General features: G+C 35.2%; 1 protein-coding gene across 1 annotated transcript; it reads left to right on the top strand.

Moving 5' to 3' along the window:
* Positions 1-6,526: 6,526 nt before the first annotated feature.
* Positions 6,527-12,601, top strand: LOC143563020 (PH, RCC1 and FYVE domains-containing protein 1-like). Its single transcript, XM_077050667.1, has 9 exons — positions 6,527-6,565; positions 7,663-7,749; positions 8,306-8,395; positions 8,498-8,584; positions 8,673-8,792; positions 9,102-11,090; positions 11,408-11,554; positions 11,645-12,087; positions 12,178-12,601. Exons 1-9 carry the CDS (start codon positions 6,539-6,541, stop codon positions 12,338-12,340), a joined length of 3,153 nt encoding a protein of 1,050 aa, XP_076906782.1. The 5' UTR covers positions 6,527-6,538; the 3' UTR covers positions 12,341-12,601.
* The last annotated feature ends 4,093 nt before the right edge of the window (positions 12,602-16,694 follow it).

The following is a 16,694-nucleotide window of genomic DNA, read 5'->3' as shown; positions in this document are numbered from 1 at the left end:
CATGTATTATATGAAGAAGAGGTGCACAAAATACATGGTTTCGGGTTCGACCGGAACCGGTTCCAGTCCGTACCTGACCCGCGGGTTCTACTTGGTATTAGGTTTCTTTCCGGACATGTACCCAACCCTGACCTGCTAGAACCAGTTCCTCCTTTAACCGGTCAAAACCCGACCCTACCTGAAACCCGATAAAAAAAACTTGGTTAAATCCCCGAATATATCCGGAACCGGTTCCTACCCGACCCGTTTCGACTTTTGTTGATCATATATGCACTGGCTCATACCCAATTTGTGCACCTCTATGAAGAATATGATCATGTTTTGCATTTATAGGTAAAAAGATAGTTTTGAACATTTTTAGTTTTTTACATGGCAAGTCTTTTCTTGATGTATTTGATAACTAGTTGAATTAATACGTTTGATAACATCAAGAATATAGAAAATACCTCAAGGATGTTATGAAACAAAACAGTTTAGGGTTAACATAAAGGGTTGAGCATAGCTGCTTACTTTTCAAGTTTATTTAGATTTTTTTGCAATTCCTGGTTCAACCTAAGAGTAGGTCCTTATTACAAGTAGGGGTGTTCAGTATTCGAATCGGACTCGAATAACTCGCAATTCGATTCGACTCGACTCGCATTCGAATTTGAATGTTCGAATTCGATTTCAATCATTCGAAATTGATTTGGTTCGAATTCGATTTTAGAAATCGAATTTTGAATCGAATACGAATTTAAAATTTTAAATTCGATTCGATTCGACATTCAAATTCAAATTATACAATTTATTTTTATTATGTATATACATACTTGTCTCACCGGAAGCAGCCTCTCTATCCCTATGGGATAGAGGTAAGACTGTCTACATCTTACCCTCCTCAGACCCTACCATAGCATTGCTATTGCTGGGATATACTGAGTACGATGATGATGATGATGATGATGATATGTATATACATACTTATGAAAAGGTAAACTACATATATCTTTTGAGTTAAGATTAAAAATTAAAAGTTCATCACTTTGGTCAACAATTAATGTAATTGGACATTACTATTTTGAATATTTTTTTAAATGGTTTATTTATTTTATGTATGTGTACTTTTTGTTGTTAAAAAACTCAAATTTGTAGTGGTTTGAAACTGAAATAGATTTTTTTAACTGAGTTCAAATCAATTCGAATTTCATTCTCGAATCGAATTTCGAATTAGTTTTTCTGAATTTGAATCGAATCGAATTTGTCGAATCTAGTTTGAATTCGAATCCAGCCTCAAAAATTCAAAATTCGAATAATTCGATTCGAATGGATTCGAAATTCGATTCGTTAAACACCCCTAATTACAAGTGGTCGAATATTAAACTCGCTTAGAAGTTTAATACCTCCGCTTGTTGAAGTACTAAATTGTAAATATGAATGGTTTCAAAGTCATGAAAGGACATTATTGATTTCGAGGACGTTATTGTAAGAGGTTATAATATATAACAAGTGGAAGCAAGATTCAAAGTTGAGACCACTCTTAGAGAAAAATCATGTATTTTCCACAAGATCAACCCTTGAAGGTTGTGATGTCATTGATGAGGATGATCTATATGGTCTACACCATTTAGGTTAGTAGATTCATAAGTTTAAATTAATGAACTCGAATACGAGCTAGAAATGTTAAATATGTTAAAAACATTAATTTTAGATTCATAGACTTGTTAAAACTAATGAACCCAAAAATGACCCATTTAACTTGTTTATCCAAAAACAATTCAAATGGCTGGAAGATCCAAACATGTTGTTTGCCTATACATGTGGATTATATATGGTTTGTGATGTCTTGTGTAATCTTCTAATCGCGTTAATCACTTTTATGTTGAAGTATTTCAACGGTATTATTGAAATCTCAGTGTGATAATTCAAAGGAATCAAGAATAAGAATGTCCTTTGTATATTATGAAGTTGCGTGCTTTCAAAAAATACCAAAGACTTTCATTTTATAGGTTTGGAACCATCACAAAGATTTATTGAATGACACGATGCCTCATGAAAGAGTTTCAGTTGGAAGTTAATTGTGGTAATTAGTAAACAATTACTCTAATTAAGCAAAAACTTTGTCTGTAGTTATAACTTCGTATGTATGATTAGTTAGTTCCTACCCATGGATAGTTCATGGTGATGAATAAGTTATCGATAAATGAATGTGGTGGCTTGAAATCCACGTAATTGGCTTAATATCACACGTACCTCATCATCCACTTCAATGCTAGCTTGTTTCATTAAATATGTTCATGAACACTAGCACTAACCATTCAATCCACCTACCATGTTTTGGTCTTTAGTCACATACGTATCATCTTTTCTAATTAATAAAACGCGCATGCATGTTCGATGAATAGTTTAAACCCGCAAGCCCATTTATAACCCGTTTAATCCACTTTTTTATAACTCACTTATCTAATTAACATATTTACATCAGTAAAAGATATCTTTAGAAAAAGATATAAGATTACTTTCGTATATTCAATGGAATACGTCAAATCAAAATGTCAGTGTTTCAATAATGTTAGTTTAATTAACTTCGTATTTGATTTGATGGTTAGTTATATATTCATTTCATACATTTAAGAGTTAAACATGTGTTGGCAAGTAGTTATTGTGTATGTAAAAACTTGATGGTATTCTTATGTCGATTAACATATACCGGTTTTCTTTTAGGTTGTGATGAGATCAAAAGTGAAAAAGTTATTGAAGTTAAAAGTGAAAAGAAAAATTATAACTAATTTATAAAAATCTAAAAGTTTTGTATCAAAACTAACATATAAAAGTCGTGTATAATTTGAAGTGTGTAAAGTTTGTAACTAAAATAAACGAGCTATCTATAAATCTATTCAATAATTCTTTTATACAAAATACTTTTATTTATATACAGCTATGATAATACTAGTTTTTATCCCCCGTATTACGGGGTTTGTTTTATATTATTTGTTTTTAATATTTATCTGTTTTTTGAATTTTTATTTTTTTATTGTATGAAAGTTAATAATATACTTATGGTTCGATATTAAATTGTTTCACAAATAAATGAGATGTTATAACCCGATATAGAAGCTATATGAGTTTGATGAGATCCAAGACCCGTTTATTTTTTTTACTATAAAATTGGTTTTTTAATTGTAAATAATATATATCTATTTTTAAATAAATTATATATTAATTTTTGGTATATTCCTACTTTATAGGATTTTTGTATCAAATATTTGGTGAGATTAGTTTTCAATTTAATGAGATGTTATAATCCGTTTAAGAAAAATCTGGGTTTGATAAGATCCATACCCGTGAATTCGGGTCAAATACATGAGAAGTCTCCATTTTAAAATCAAGCAAATCTGGTGACTCCAAAAGAAAGGGAAGCGACCACATCACAACACATAGGATTTTTATGTTTTCGTTTATATATTATCCCCCGTATTACGGGGGTTGTTTTATATTGTTTGTTTTAATATTTATTTATTTTTTTAATTTATATTTTTTTTATTGTATGAAAGTTAATAATATACTTATGGTTTGATGATAAATTGTTTCACAAATAAATGGGATTGTATAACCCGGTTTAAAAGCTATATGGTTTTAATGAGACCCAAGACCCGTTTATTTTTTTACTATGAAATTGGTTTTTAATCAGTGGCGGATCCAGGAATTTTTTTTAGGTGGTTCCCTCTTAATTTATAAGGTGGTTCCTACGCGTCTTCTATACACTATTATTTCGAAACTCGGGTGGTTCCGGGGAACCACCCGTTTGTATGCTGGATCCGCCAATGTTTTTAATTATAAATAATATTTATGAAAGTTAATAATATACTTATGGTTTATGAAAGTTAATAATATACTTATGGTTTGATGAGACCCAATACCCGTTTATTTTTTTACTATCAAATTGGTTTTTTAATTTAAATAATATATATATCTTTTTTAAAATAAATAAGATATTATTTTTTATTATATCCTATTTTATAGGATTTTTACATAAATAATTTGGTGAGAATAATTTTTAATTTAATGAGATGTTATAAACCATTTAAGGAATATTTGGGTTTGGTAAGACTCATACCCATGAATTCGGGTCAAATGCATGAGAAACCTCCATTTAAAAATCAAGCAAATTTGGTGACTCCAAAAAAAAGAGGAGCGACCACATCGCGACACATAAGATTTTTATGTCTTCGTTTATATATATTATAGATAGATATTAATCCTTTACAATAGTGACTTCACATCCATCCAAAAAATGACATCATTTGAAACATATTTGAAGCAACTTCTTTTTGTTTATGATTTAAAATTAACATTTTAAAATAGTATACACATTTCAAAAACATTTTTTGTAGTTTAAACATATCTTGGTCGGTGATGTGGTGGCCATATGAGTTAAGTTTTTTGAATTAAAACATTGTTCAACAAAGTATGAAGTATAAATGTTAAATTAAACTTGTAAATTATTGGACCAAAAGTTATTAAAATAAAACGAAGCACAACTGTTAATTTTAAAACCATTAGCATAACCTATACTCTTCTACAACTATCTTAAACAAATATTATCATATCCCTAAGTTAATTTTTCTTTGGAACACTCGTCAATTTTTATTTCTAAACTCGCTACTACATGTTCATAATCATATCAACAGCATTAAATACACCCGTATAGCATCATCTATCGTCCATATACATGAATTTGTATCTATATATTATAACTCAACTTATACATCCGTATAGATAAATTAAATCAAATCACAATAGAAGCATGACAAACACATATGCGTATATAGTTAACCAATGTGAATTATAAAACATAATATATTTAACTTTAAACCATTTTTATTAATCTGTAATAAAAAACACATCAACGAGTAAATAGTGAATGGTAAGGAAGAGACTTTAGTGTTCAGTCTGACCAAAGTTCGATTCCTGCTGTAGCATTTAGTTTCAGCAGCACTAGGTGATGATGATTTTACCTCACCACACTGTCGTGCCTTCAGGCGAGTGTTAACGGGCGTTAGTCTTAGATGAGAGTTTTATTAGATTTAATTGCAAGTGTAATAAATTTATCTAGAAACCCATTTAAAAGATTTATTGAATGTTAAAAATTAAGTAAATAATAATAATAATAATAATAATAATAATAATAATAATAAAAGAAAGGGAGGCAAAAGAAAAAGCAAGGGAAAAATTACCAAAATAGACTTGTTTAACCAAAATTTTACTAAATAGATATGTCTATTTTAGCCTACATCTCTCTAATCATTGTTTTTTAACCAATAAACAACAAACACGTCACCGAAGCCGGCTAAGCCTTAGCCGCCGCTTTATGGGCACATAATTTTTTGAAAAGTAAACGGGTCCCACCTTTAGCCAATAAAAATTCGACACGTGTCAAAGGCGGCTAAACTTAGCCTACATCTATGGTTATTTAGCCGGCATCTTTGACTCTTAGCCGGCTTCGGGATACGTGTCTATTTACTTAGCCGGCTCTAAATATTCCTTCTTAGCCGGCTCCAACTCTGCTTGTAGGCTAAGGCTTCACTTAGCCGTCTTCTTTTTTTCATTTAGCCGTCTAATTTTAGCCGTCAAAATTGAATATTTTACCAAACTTATCAACTCTATTATTTATTTAGCCGGCTTCACTTAGCATTCTTTCTAGCCGGTGTAAATTTAGCTCCCCAAAATTAAATATTTTACCTACTCACTTAATTATTTAGCTGGATTGGCTTAGCCGCCATTTTTTTTCTCATAGCCGACATGTTTTAGCCATCAGAAATAAATACATTTATCTACACAAATTTAATTTATCATCAACCATTTTTATAAAACTATACAATCATATTCACTCCATCTTATAAAACCATTCCACCATCTCAAACTTTTTTACTTTCTTATCATAAGATCCTTATTTTTTTGGTTTTATAAGATGAAGTAAATATGTATTTATTTGGTTTTATAAGATGGAGTGAAGATGTATTTATTTGGTTTTATAATAATTATAATAATAATAATAAAAATAAAAGAAAGGGAGGCAAAAGAAAAAGCAAGCTTTGGAAATAGAACTTGCCTCCTTCAATATTCTTCATTTTAATATTATTAGTAATTATTTTTCTTCTTCTTTCTTGTTATTTCTTTGGCCATCTTTGACTCTCATAACTTTCTCCGACGCCACCACCACCACCACCACCTTCTTCAACCACCCATTCTCTCTCTGCCGTCGATAACAATATCATCTATAACTATAATAATACAATACATACCGTCATCATCTCAATTTCACCTAATTTCAAGCAACCAACAACTTAAAACCCAACAGAACACAAACCCTTTAAGCTGAAGCTGATCATCGAGGCGGTGTGCAGATCTGAGGTTCGGATTTCTGGTGTTTAAAAAGGAGTTTTGAACTCTGCTGGTCTGATTTTGCGTTTTGTGAGGTGGGTTTTGAAAGTGAAAGGTTGATGGTAGTGGATGACGACGATAATGACCGACGGAGATTATAGGTGCCCCGCCACATGGAATGGCAGATCTTGGTCACATTGACCAGGTATTATATTTATATCTTTTCTTTTTTATTTATGACCTCTCTAAGGTAATAAGATATTGTTGTTAGATATTGATTTCATTGTTGTTGTTAAATTCCGAAACCTCTTTGATGGTTTAGCATAAAACAATGTCTAAATATAATAAAGTTTTCTTTTTTTGCAACCGCATAAGTAATGCAGTTTCTCGAACCTTACCTTACCATACCAGGCCTAATTCAATTTAAACACATTAATAACTATTAATATTGTTTTGGAAATTGTAGGCCTTAGAAAGTGGGGGCCTAAAGCCCTAGCTTTATTTCGTTGTCCGGCCCTACTTTTAGCATATTATTGTAATAACTTGAAAATCTAGATATGGATTATTTGAGAAATTTAATTGGTATCATCTTCATTGGTGCCTTAATGGATAATGTTGGGGATTTTGTTCATTAAGTCTTAGGCTTTGTAACTTTGTGGTGTCTTTTCTTGTAGTAATAAATGTCGTTTTATCGTGTTTACCGGGTAGAAACGACATGCTTAACACAGGTAACAAACATGAATATGACTCGTTTAACTAGTTTATATGTCATGGCTATGAGACAGTTTTAAGTTTCATGTACCAATAATGAGAAATGATGAGCCCGGCCTACAAATTTCAATTATTTACAAAATAAAAAAAATCACATAGCAGACTTTTTTTATTAACATTTCTTATCGTGTTTTAGACAGCCCTAGAAATAATCATTAAGGTTGCACCATTTTCTTGTTGACCTACCTTAAAATGGTCAAATATTTCATTTTTACATTTATCCTAAGGTCTTAGGGTTTATTCTTCTGTTACCATCAGCATAACATATGCTTAATACAGTTGATTTGAGTTCTGAATGGTTTGTAGTTTATATAATGCTAAACTTTTGCTATTGATTTTTAAACGTTGTAATCCGCATAATAACCATGGTCTAAATGGCGCAAAGCCGCAAACTAGTCAATAACGCGTGGTATGTGGGACTTGCATTGCGTTTTATTGATAAAATGGAAGTACATTATTGATTAAAGTAAATCTATTAGAGTATCTCTAATGATGTTCGTCATTCTTATCTGGTTCTCTTATCTTTTATAGGCGTTAATTGCTCTGAAGAAGGGTGCACACTTACTTAAATATGGTCGCAAGGGGAAACCGAGGTTTTGTCCATTTAGACTTTCTCATGTGAGTTTTTCATCATGTTTTCTTCATGTTACCGCTCTTTCGCTTATTAGTTACTATTTTTTATTTTTACAATTCAATCCCCAATCCCCTTAATCATTTAAAAAAGAAAAACATGCAATGCGATACTTAAAAAGCAACATTCGCGAACCACTGATAAGTGCATAACGGATAGTAAACTATCAATGATAACCATACTTGTTTATATGCGTAATTGGTAGGGAAAAAGAAGCATGTTTTGGGTGTACATTGAGTTTTATGTATTTACAAGTGTACACATATATCATATATGCATAATGCATGCAGTAAATGAATAATGTTAAATGTGTGGGTCTTCCTAAATCCAAATGGGTACTCTGAGTATATGTATATAACTAATATTTGCTAAGTGATCAACAGTTAATCATGTCGATGTTTGTATTAAGCAAGTATGATAACTGTGGCCATTAATGCCACAGCTATTAGTTGTTATGATAATTAAACTTGCTTTCTGCTTATTTCTTTGTTTTCATCTTTAATTACCATTAATGGCTTGAATTTTTAATGATTAAATCCACAGGATGAATCATCTTTAATTTGGATCTCTAGCAGTGGTGAAAAGAGCTTGAAATTAGCCACAATCTCGAGAATTATCCCTGGACAAAGAACTGTGAGAATGCCACTATCATTATTCTCTTAGTTTCTTAGATATCATCATTAATTAATCATGAGCACAAATAAAAATAATATATTCATTTAATGTGATCTTTAGGCTGTCTTCCGATGTTACCCGCTTCCTGAAAAGGATTATCTTTCATTTTCTCTCATATACAACAACGGGAAACGATCTCTTGATTTGGTTAGTGATTTATCCATCTATAGCGCATTTGTCACACGCAGATAATTTGTTTATTTATATATATTTTTAAAACTTCTGTGTTTATTAGATCTGTAAGGACAAAGTCGAGGCTCAAGTGTGGATAACGGGCCTTAAATCAATAGTTTCATCTTTACAAGAAGGCCGATCAAAAATTGATGGATGGAATGATGAAGGCCTTTACATTTATGTATTTTTAAGTTTCTTGTTTGTTATTATTAATAGACTTAGTTGCACAGATGGTCCCTGTGGTTTGACCAAATTGCAAACTTAGTCCAAACATTTGTGAGAGGGTTGCACGTTTAGTCCCCACTGTTAATCCGAGTTAGTTTTTTAGGACTAAATGTGCAACCCTCTCACAAATGTTTGGACCAAGTTTGTAGTTTTTTTGGGGCCACAACATGCAATTTCATTAAACCACAGAGACCATTTATGCAATTTTTTCTTATTAATATTACCACTTTTATGGTGTAATTCATGTTTGGTTAATTAACAACAGGATGATAAAGATCTAGCATCAAACAGTGCAAGTGACAGTTCGGTTAGCTCAAATCCAACTACTTCTCCAGTGGGTCCCACAAACATGCAACTAAAAGGTTCCAATTCGGATGCATTTCGCGTTAGCGTTTCTAGTCAACCTAGTACTTCTAGTCATGGGTCGGGTCCAGATGATAATGATTCATTAGGTGATGTGTATATATGGGGTGAAATTATATCTGAAACGGATTATTCATCTACACGAGCCGATGTTCTTCTTCCCCGACCTTTGGAGTCAAATATAGTTTTAGATGTCAGTTTTATTGCGTGTGGGGTTCGCCACGCGGGTTTAGTAACTAAACAAGGTGAACTTTTCACTTGGGGAGAAGAATCCGGCGGTCGGTTGGGCCACGGTATCGGGAAAGACGTGACTCACCCTCGTTTAGTCGAATCTTTATCTTTATCCGTTTCCAATATTAATTCTGTTGCCTGTGGTGAGTTTCACACGTGTGCAGTTACATCATCAGGTGAGGTTTACACATGGGGTGACGGGACGCATAATGTTGGGCTTCTCGGGCATGGGAACGAAGTCAGTCACTGGATGCCGAAGAGAATCTCGGGCTCATTTGAAGGTGTTCAAGTTGGTTCGGTAACGTGTGGCCCGTGGCATACGGCTTTGATTACATTAACGGGCCGGCTTTTTACGTTTGGTGATGGGACGTTTGGTGTTTTGGGCCATGGTGATCGGGTTAACGTATCGTATCCAAAAGAAGTTGAATCGCTTTCGGGTTTGAGGACCATTTCGGTTGCATGTGGTGTATGGCATACAGCTGCGGTTGTTGATGTTATCGCAACTCAATCAAGTTCAAATATTAATTCGGGAAAGTTATTCACATGGGGTGACGGAGACAAAAACCGTTTAGGTCATGGTGACAAAGAGGCTCGACTTCAACCCACATGCGTACCCGCACTTATCGATTACAATTTTCATAAAGTGGCATGTGGGCATAGTTTGACCGTCGGCTTGACCACATCTGGACATGTTTACACAATGGGAAGCACGGTTTACGGCCAGCTTGGAAATCCCGACTGTGACGGGAAATTACCGTGTTTAGTTGAGGGTAAATTGGTAAATTCACCCGTTGAGGAGATTTCATGTGGTGCGTATCACGTGGCGGTTCTGACATCGAAAAACGAGGTGTATACATGGGGAAAAGGAGCTAACGGAAGGTTAGGACACGGAGACGTTGAAGACCGTAAAACTCCAACCATTGTCGAATCGTTAAAAGACCGATACGTTAAAAACATATCGTGTGGCTCAAATTACACAACTGCCATTTGTGTTCACAAATGGGTTTCGGGTGCCGAGCAATCTCAGTGTTCGTCTTGCCGACAAGCGTTCGGTTTCACTCGAAAACGACACAATTGTTATAACTGTGGGCTCGTGCATTGCCACTCGTGTAGCTCAAAAAAGGCCCCACGAGCCGCGTTAGCTCCGAACCCTGGAAAACCGTACCGCGTTTGTGATTCGTGTTTCACAAAGCTAAGTAAGACTGTTGAAACCGGGCCCGCTGGTATCAGTAGCAGAAGAAATGTAAAGCCACGGTTATCGGGTGAGAATAAAGATAGGCTTGATAAAACCGAGTTAAAATTAGCAAAATCAGGTGTGCCTTCAAATCAAGATTTAATTAAGCTTTTGGATAATAAAGCGGTAAAACAAGGGAAAAAGGGTGAGGTGTTTCTTGGTCGGTCAACTCAAGGTCAAACCTTGATGCAGCTCAAAGATGTCGTGTTATCAAGTGATTTTCGCCAAATGGTTCCAAAACCGGTTAATATATCGTCTGGGGTAAGTTCGAGGTCGGTTTCCCCGTTTTCAAGAAGATCAAGCCCACCACGTTCTGCAACACCGGTTCCTACTACTTCCGGGCTTTCGATATCTAAAGGTGCAGCGGACAGTTTCAAGAAAACAAATGAAAACTTGAATCAAGAAGTTATTACATTGCGTAGGCAGGTATGTTATGAACTCATGAAAGGGTGTTTAGTCTGTGCTTTGATTGATTAATTGCAGTTATAATTATCTATATATTTATTCTTTATATTTTTTATAAATCTTAATATATATTATTTACTCTTTTTTATTAGAAAATTATATATAATAATAATTGTTATATAAATGTTTAATATTTTAAATAAAAATATATAAATAATAAGCTCGTTTAGGCTCGCGAGACAGCTTGAGCTCGATACGTAAAAGCTCAGACTCATACTCGTTTACACACCTAATTGCAGTCTTAAACTTGGGTTTTTTTTTTTTTTTTTGTTTGTAAGGTTGAAAGCCTGAGGAATGAATGTGATGCTAAAGAATCAGAGGTTAAAAAATCAAGAAAACAAGCTCAGGAAGCTATGATGTTAGCAGCTGAAGAATCTGCTAAATGTAAAGCTGCAAAAGATGTCATAAAAACTCTTATGGCCCAGGTGATTCCTTTTATAAACATCTATATGTTTTTATAAAAAAATAATTTTGTTTCACTTTCTAGTTTCTGATGGGTTCTATGGAATTTGCAGCTCAAGGATATGGCAGAGAGACTGCCACCTGGATCATACGACTTTGAAAGCATGATGTCAGCAAACACGTTGAAGCAGAACAGTGTTCTTCATTCTGCTGATGTAAACGGATCACCCCGCCCTACCGAAACACTCACAAGAACCACAGAAACCGAAGCACCCATGCGAGACGAGTATCCAAACGGAGCAACGGTACAACCGGGAACCCATAATCATGTCGAAAACGTTGTTCCCGCACCACCAGAAAACGAGGAAAATAAAAATGATAGTAGTAATAATAATTACAAACCTAGTAGCCCGGTATCTACCGTCACTACAACTACTACTGTAACTACTACTCATCATGTGGAGTCTGAATGGATTGAACAATATGAGCCTGGTGTGTATATAACCCTCACGGCTCTCAGTGATGGGACACGAGATCTCAAGCGGGTCCGCTTCAGGTAGGTTGTTTTATATGTTAAATAATAAATAGATGAATTATTGTATTTTTGGTGAATTTTATGGATGCGTATGTGTACGTGTATTTGCAGTCGGAGAAGATTTGGGGAGCATCAGGCGGAAATATGGTGGTCAGAAAACCGTGAACAGGTGTACGAGAGGTATAATGTGCGTGGATCAAATAAGTCATCGGTTGCTTCGGCTGGTGTGGACCGTAGATCGGGTGAATCGGTGGCACCGCCAGCTCGGTATTAAATTAAAAGCATCACATCTACCAGTATGGGTGTAAACAAAGTAAAGATAGATACCCTCTCTTATTTTGATCTTTTCTTTTTAGTTTTATAATTATTACATTTTTGTAATATATATTTAGCGACTGGAATAGTGTTGTAGCGTATATATTATGAGCTCAATTATTTATGATCCCACCATTTGTTGTGTGGGTGAGTGAACAAGAATGGAGTTAAAATTGGCTTGACTAGTTTTCGAGCTGAGTCTAGCGGTCTTGGTTTGTAAATGAGCAAGGGCGACTCGCTTGAAAAAACTATATAATGGTGATGACGAGTTGGCCTTGGTTTGACTCATGAAAACCAGCTTGTCGATCTCCACACGCTAATCCAAAAATGTGTTATATGGATACTATACAAATGCGAAAAGACATTATATTCAATAACGTCTTGGAATATTATGTAGAATGTCCACAAATTAGCTGGATCTCACTAAACTCATCCAACATTTATGCTTTATGTAATAATCATAAGTTATAACCTGTTTCATGAGTTTTAACGTGTAAAAGTTCAAGGAACGATAAACATGTGAGAAGAAGAAATAGAGAAAAAGAAATTTTATTATCTGAAAATTACCAATTACAAAACAACAAAGACAAACTATACACACACACACTATAAACGGCCGTATATGTACGTATATATATGCCCATAGAACATACACGGGCGTATATGTACATACATATACGCCCCCCCCTCTCTCAAGTTGGAGGTTGAGAAAACCCCAACTTGCATAATAGCTCGTGAAATTGAGGTCCTGGGAGACTTTTCGTAAAAATGTCAGCAAGCTGATCCTTCGAGTTAGTATGCACCAAAGTTACGAGACCTTCTTGGAGCTTTTTGCGAACAAAATGACAATCAATCTCGATATGTTTCGTTCGCTCATGAAAAACAGGATTCTTAGCAATATTAATTGTAGCCTAACTATCACATTTGAGAGTGACAGGAACAACATCCGGAACATTAAATTCTGTGAGGAGTCTCGTTAACCAAGCAAGTTCGACAGTCACACAACGAAGCGATCGATACTCAGCCTCTGCAGAACTTAAAGAAACAGTAGGTTGTTTCTTTGATTTCCAAGAAATCGAAGATCCACCAAGAGAAATATAAAACCCACTGACTGATCGTCGTGTATTGGGACAAGCTGCCCAATCAGAATCGCAGAAGGCTTGTAATTCAAAAGAGGATAATAATCCTTGAGACACAGTGCCTTTGACATAAGAAAGTGTATGCATAGCAGCATTCCAATGAGGCAACCGTGAATCTTGCATGAATTGACTCAAACTGAACTGCGAAAGCAATATTTGGTCTTGTGTGTGTAAGATAATTGAGTTTACCAACAAGCTTTCGGTAAAGCAAAAGATCTGTAATAGGAATGCCCTCATGAATTTTGAGGTGTAAGTGACGGGGTAAAGGAGAGTTGGTTACGGGAATAGCTGAAGTGTCAAATTCTGAAAGCTATTCGTAACAAACTTTCGTTGACACATGATAACACCGTCGATAGTGTAAAGAACTTCCAATTCCAGAAAATAGTTAAGAGATTTTAAATCCTTGATTTTGATAGATGTATCTAGAAAACTCTTTAAGCTGTTGATCTCCTCCATATTATTACTAGTGACCAAAATATCATCAACATAAACGGCAACGTATACCACCGAAGATCCCATAGACTTTGAGAACAAAGAATGATCATTTTGGGAACCAACGTAACCCCGGGATTTCAAGGCAGAAGATAACTTCCCATACCACTGACGAGAAGCTTGTTTTAAACCATACAAGGACTTTCGAAGTTTAAGAACCTGGTTATGTGGAAGCTCCATTCTAGGTGGTGGAGACATATAAATCTCCTCATCTAAATCACCATGAAGAAAAACATTGTTGACGTCAAGTTGAAAAAGAGGCCAGTCTCTTTTAGTAGCAACTGCAATCAGACCACAAATGGTAGTTGTCACATCCCAAACCATGGCCTAGGTGTGTGACACATATGTTGGTACCACATTTGTAAATAATCAGAGTTACGGTTAATTAGCGGAAGACTTATAAACATGTGGATTTAAATTATAAATATTTACATATTCAAAAGACGGGATTTTAAAGTTTCCCGTCTAATGTTTAAAAGATTACTTGTTTAAGTTTTACAAAACCACCATTCATTTTAATAATAAGTTAAACAAAAAGATCCAAGCCTTCGGATATCTTGAGCATTTCGTTTCTCCAAGCGCTATCCTTGATCACCTGCAAAATGTAAGAAAATATGTCAGCAACGAATGCTGGTGAATATGCTGACGTTAAAAATATTTTCTTTACTTAATCACCCCTCGAGACTATGTAGGTCTCGGCCCAGCGTGGCTTAGTAATTATCAAGTTAAAACAATACAATTTATAAACTCAAGTCTCTATATTCGGTTCCCCCCAGCGAAACACCGCAGCGTTCGACTAGTTGAGTGCATATACGAAGGTCATACTCCCCGCAGGCGAGCGTAATTGTGACCAGGTGTGATGTGCCCACCACATCTGAAAGGATTCAGACAAATGCACACGATAGCCTGAGGCCAGTATTTATACCCTTGTTTATAAATGTTTTAGAGACACTTAGTCTCTTGTAAAGTTTTTCATATAACACGTTGACTCGTTTAAAAACAAGTTTGTAAAAGTTGGGGCGTATTCACCTTTTGATTTGGATCGGCTTCAAACACCGTCCGAGGGTCTTTCGCGTTGCTATCTTGCACCTATAGTACATGTATAACCAATTGTTAGTCGGATATAAAATCCGGCTTAAGACCTTTAGTCTTATTTTATAAACTTTACCTCGATGAACCTTTAGTTCAAAATCTCTTTTTACTTTAAAACCTTTAGTTTTAAAAGTAATAAACCTTTAGTTTATTTATAAAATCCTACGTTTCTTCTTTTCTAAGAAACGTATTCTTTTCTTTTCTATATTATGTAAGAATAGTTATTTATCCCTTAAATAATGTTTATAACAAAGAATATATATATATACTTACACACATATATATATTTATTAATATTCATAATCTTATCTTTTATTCTTTCTTTGTTATATCTTCTTTTATTTTATCGAGGTATCGAGTATAACCTCGACTTAAGGTTTAAGCCTTTATAATATTTTATTATTATTTTATTCGGGTATTATGCCTACCTTTATTGGCTTATGGAAACCCTAATTTCTTGAGCAACACTCCAACGCCACTTTGCCTTCTTAATCTTATTGATCAAACTTCCTTTTCTCGTCACCTTTCTTTTAGCACGCCAAATGATGAACACTAACACTTCACCACTCGTCGGCACGCCTTTCAAGATTAATCACCATGGTGTAGGAAGATAACAAACGCCTTCTTGGTTGATACGTCTGTGGATAGTGGCACGAACTTCGAGGAAACGAACACGGAAACGGAGAATCGGGGCATGTTTTTTGAGGTGGATCTATGGAATGGTTGTGAACTTCTAGTGAGATGTTAGAGAGAGAGTGAGTTACTGAATTTTGGGATGAGAAATGAAGATCCCGGACCTGCTATTTATAGACAAAATCTGGAGACCCTTCACGATACGCGATGGCCTTCTGGTCACCCGTCGCGTATCGCGACGTAGCCCAGGCCAGTCACCATATAGGTCTGCCACGTGTCGCCACGTGGCAGACGGTGTGCCACGTGTGGACACGTGGCGGGCGATGTGCCACGTGTTGGGACACGTGCCTGACGATGTGCCACGTGTGGACACGTGGCAGAACTTGTGCCAGAGGTGTCAGACCACGTCATCACGATACGCGATGACGTAGCTCCAACGTTGATCGCGTATCGCCGTTGACCCACTTCTAGAAGGTTTGACCAAGCCCTTCGCGATACGCGATGAGCTTTTCTTTTGTCCCGTTGCGTATTGCTATGGGACAGAAAATCAGAATTTTCGTTTTAAACCCTAAGGTTTGGAATTTTGACATTTTTGGTCCCTAGATTTTGGAAAGTTGACATTTTGAACTTGAAATTTTCACGATGTTACAGTAGTCATCTTGACGACATGAGAAAATGTCTCGTTATAATCAATGCCTTCAGTTTGAGTATCACCCTTGACAACGAACCGTGCTTTACACCGTTCAACAGATCCATCAACTTTGTGTTTGAGTTTAAAAACCCATTTACATTTAATGACCTTTTTTCCAGGAGGAAGGTCAACCACAACCCAGGTATCAGTGTTCTCAAGAGCCTTAAATTCAGTTTTCATGGCATCCTGCCATTCAGGAATAATAGCAGCCTCTTTGTAAGACGTAGGCTCTCGTAACCCAGATATCACCGTAGTGAAAGATATGC

This window comes from Bidens hawaiensis, unplaced genomic scaffold, assembly GCF_021521415.1.
Source record: "Bidens hawaiensis isolate Kalapana, Puna unplaced genomic scaffold, B.hawaiensis_p1.1 tig00021193_1, whole genome shotgun sequence".
Taxonomy (NCBI): domain Eukaryota; kingdom Viridiplantae; phylum Streptophyta; class Magnoliopsida; order Asterales; family Asteraceae; genus Bidens; species Bidens hawaiensis.
The sequence above is the reverse complement of the archived record's forward strand: the minus strand, read 5'-3'. Positions and strand labels throughout refer to the sequence as shown.

Bases quoted from the DNA above. Each gene is read 5' to 3' on its own strand.
- LOC143563020 (XM_077050667.1), top strand. From the start codon at position 6,539: ATGGCAGATCTTGGTCACATTGACCAG. The intron at 11,091-11,407 runs GTATGTTATGAA...TTTGTTTGTAAG, and splicing joins TTATTACATTGCGTAGGCAG to GTTGAAAGCCTGAGGAATGA. The intron at 12,088-12,177 runs GTAGGTTGTTTT...GTGTATTTGCAG, and splicing joins CTCAAGCGGGTCCGCTTCAG to TCGGAGAAGATTTGGGGAGC.